General features: G+C 53.6%; 1 protein-coding gene across 1 annotated transcript in view; it reads left to right on the forward strand.

Moving 5' to 3' along the window:
• The first annotated feature begins 317 nt into the window (after positions 1–317).
• Positions 318–3,546, forward strand: part of PODN (podocan) — a 14,980-nt gene continuing 11,751 nt past the window's right edge. The window contains exons 1-3 of the mRNA XM_025052106.1: positions 318–678; positions 1,977–2,070; positions 3,366–3,430. Coding sequence (XP_024907874.1) covers positions 367–678; positions 1,977–2,070; positions 3,366–3,430 — 471 coding nt within the window. The 5' untranslated portion in view covers positions 318–366. The remainder of the gene's footprint in view (positions 679–1,976; positions 2,071–3,365; positions 3,431–3,546) is intronic.

The raw sequence follows: 3,546 nt of genomic DNA on the forward strand, positions 1-3,546 counted from the left end.
GGCCAAACCCTGCATGTCACAGTTATTCCTGAGCCTCAGTCCCCCTTCCGTAAAGTGGGGGTACAGATTCCCTGGGGCCAGTTCTGATGAAAGTTGTGTGAGGTTTTGCAGAGTTGCCTAAAGAAGGGGCTTCACTTTGCCTCCACCCCTCCAGAGGGCAGCCCTGATGGGGTGGGTAGTGAGGGAAAGGCGGCAGTCAGCAGATCAGCTGTGTGCTGAGGACAAAGTCCATAGTGGGCTCAGCCTGGTGCCCGGGAGGACCTCATTATGACTTTTGTGGGCCCTAGTCCTGTGCCTACAGTATCTAACAGGTTAAGTCATTCATGGTGCCAAGGTGAATCTGCCTTGACCCCTCCTGCAGACACCATGGCCCGGAGCAGGGTGCTGCTGCTTCTGCTGATGTTACCACCACAGCTGCAGCTGGGACCAGTGCTTGCAGTGAGGGCCCCTGTGTTCGGCCGAAATGGTGCCCACAGCCTGAGCCCTGAAGAGAACGAATTCATGGAGGAGGAGCCGGTGCTAGTCCTGAGCCCTGAGGAGCCGGGACCTGGCCCGGCCACCATCAACTGCCCCCGAGACTGTGCCTGCTCCCAGGAGGGTGTCGTGGACTGTGGCGGCATTGACCTGCGTGAGTTCCCAGGGGACTTGCCTGAGCACACCAACCACCTGTCCCTGCAGGTGAGGCTGGCGCTGCACCATTGGTCACCAGGGGCTGCCCCCACACTCATGGCTCCTGTTCACAGCTCCCTGCTTGCCCAGATTCCCCAGGCACACAGTGCTAGGATAGGCCAGACACAAGGATCTGACTCTACCACGAGGAGTCCCCACTCTGTTCGGCATCCCAGTCACAGAGGACCATGATATAACCTGCTTTGTTCCTCTGAGAGGAGTCTGGGCTGAGGCCCATAAGTAGAGTCAGTCCCTGTCTGCAAACGGACACAGACTCATCCAGCAGCTAACCCTCTGAACAGACAATAAGGGCACCTCAGATACCATTACAGGCCAGGAAAACCAGGAGCAAAGCACCCCGATATAGTGCTCTGGGGGTTCAGAGGACAGTGTGGACACAGCATTCCAGACTGGGATTCTAGGAATGCTGGTGTGCCCATGGTCACCCTATTGTGGCCTGGTAGCCCTGGGAAAGAGGAAGGGGCTGTTACATTCAGGTCTAGAGGAGATCAGGTCCAGTGAAGGAAAGCAAGCTACCCCACGGTCACACAGCCTGGTGGGTCTGGGCTGGCAGGGGTGGGAGCCTAAGGTCAGTGTAGCCTATGACAGAAAGGGACAAGTTGACGACAACACATTGTTGGTTCATTTGCTCACTCATCCATTCATAAAATGCCTCCTGGGTACTTGCTCTCTACCTTTGATCCTTCATGGTGTGTTGAGCATGTAGGGAGGACTCGGACATGCTTCAGGTGCTCACAGTCTCGGGGAGACTGAGACCTAAACGGGTAGTAGATAACAGATGGAGATAGAAGAACTAGTTGCAAGGCCAGGAACAGCTCCTAATTCAGCTCCCAATCCAACCCAGGAAGGTTTTCAGAGGAGATGGTACCTGATCCAGGATTTAAAGGTTCCAAGGGCTGTGGGGAATGCAGAGCTGAGAAAGGGAACCCAAAGTGGTTTCTGACCTAAGAGTGGAAAGAGCAGGCTGGGGATGCCTGTCACCAAGTGTGATGTGCAGGGAGCAGATCTGAAGGAGATGCCACTCCAAGTTTGAACTGCCTGTGGCTCCCATGTGTGTGGGCTTTTAGAAGGTGGGATCCACACATCTGTTATGGTCACTGCTATGCCTCAAGTAAGTACCCAGATCCAGGCCTGGCCCTGAGCCAGCACCCAGGGTCTGTCTACTACAAGGGAGAATCCCAAAGGAGGTGCCCAACAAAAGGACTGACTCCTGGGACTTGGGCTGAGAATAAGGGCGGGCCCGTCCCCCATGTGCCTCCTCACTGTCCCTGCCTCCCATCCTCCAGAATAATCAGCTGGAGAAGATCTACCCCGAGGAGCTCTCCCGGCTGCATCGGCTGGAGACTCTGAACCTTCAGAACAACCGCCTGACCTCCCGAGGTGAGGGATCACCCAGAGCCAGGGCTGGGGCCACCAGGTAGGGGGTTGGGTGCCCCTGGGCAGAGCTCCACCCTGCAGACCCTGGGATGTGGAAAAGACCAGGTCTGGGCTGGGCTCCCTGTGGTTGCCTAAAAGCTACCCTTGGGTGTCTCTGAGACCTGGGAGTTGGCTGAGGCGAGAGGCTTCAGAGACCTTTGTCATAGACTCTTTAGTTCACAGAAATTCTTTAGAATCAAGGAATTGTAGAGTTCTCAAACTTTAAAAGTTGATTTTTTCTGATGACAAAAATAATTTTGATTATAGAAGAAAATTTGGAAATATAGAAAATAAGATAGAAAACAAAAAAACAGTCATAATTCTGCCACTTGGAGTTCATCACTAATGACATTTGGTATATTTCTTTCCACTTTTTAAAAAGCAGCTTTATTGAGGTATAATTTATATATATATAAGATTTACTCTCTTTAAAGATACAATTCAACAAATTTTAGTAATTTATACAGTTGTACAAGCATCCTCACAATCCAATCCAATCTTTTTTTCTTGTGTTGTTTTGATTCCTAGTTGAAGTTACAGGATAGGTATTGTAAGTGCTTCGTTTCACTCAGCAGTTAGCTTAGCAGCATTTCTCATGTTGCTAAAACTCTGTGGCCATAAAGTTGCACAGCAGCAGCAGGGTATTCCATGGAGGGATGCTGCACAGTTTATGTAACTGTTCTCTCTCATTAGATAACTGGGTGAGTCCCAGCATCTGAAAGTCTGGGAGCCCAGAGCCGAGTGACACAGGCCAGCCTCAGGACTGGAGAAGGGCCAGCCTGGCCTGGCTCCCAGGGACAGGAGAGTCCTAATGCTAGATGGGTCTGGGACGGGTCAGGTGGTGGGGAGGCTCAAAGGCTGTAGCCCTGCCCTGCTATGGGGCCAGGTATGAAGAGAGTCTCTGACCCTCTGGGGCTTCCCCCAGGGGAGCATGCCTTCCTGGCAGGGAAAGGTAAGGCTGGGCCTTCTGTCCCATGGCCTGACCTTACAGGGACCCACTCCCACCCAGGTGGCCCTGGTGAAGGATCAGTCATCCTCAGTGGATGCTTCCTACCTGCTCCTCTGAGCATGGTCTCCTGTGAGCAAGGGGCTGGGCAGGCCTGCTAGGACTGGCTGGGAAGGGAGCAGAGCTACACCTGCCACAGGAAATGCCCTCCCCAGTCCTGGCAAGTGGGGTGGCCTTGGGGGCATTGGTACTGGTGTGCTCCCCTGTAGCGTCTCCTTCATCCAGGGCTCTGACTGATGCCTGTCCTTTGAAGGGCTCCCGGAGGAGGCGTTTGAGCATCTGACCAACCTCAATTACCTGTACCTGGCCAATAACAAGGTGAGGGACTGGCAAGAAGGGTGGTGTGCTGCCCGAGCCCCCTGGTATCAGGGTCTGAGTTCGGGAAACTTCTACCAGGACCTCTTCTGGTCTGGCCACTGGGTCCCTCCCCATTC

Source organism: Pteropus alecto, unplaced genomic scaffold (genome assembly GCF_000325575.1).
Source record: "Pteropus alecto unplaced genomic scaffold, ASM32557v1 scaffold25, whole genome shotgun sequence".
NCBI classification, from domain to species: domain Eukaryota; kingdom Metazoa; phylum Chordata; class Mammalia; order Chiroptera; family Pteropodidae; genus Pteropus; species Pteropus alecto.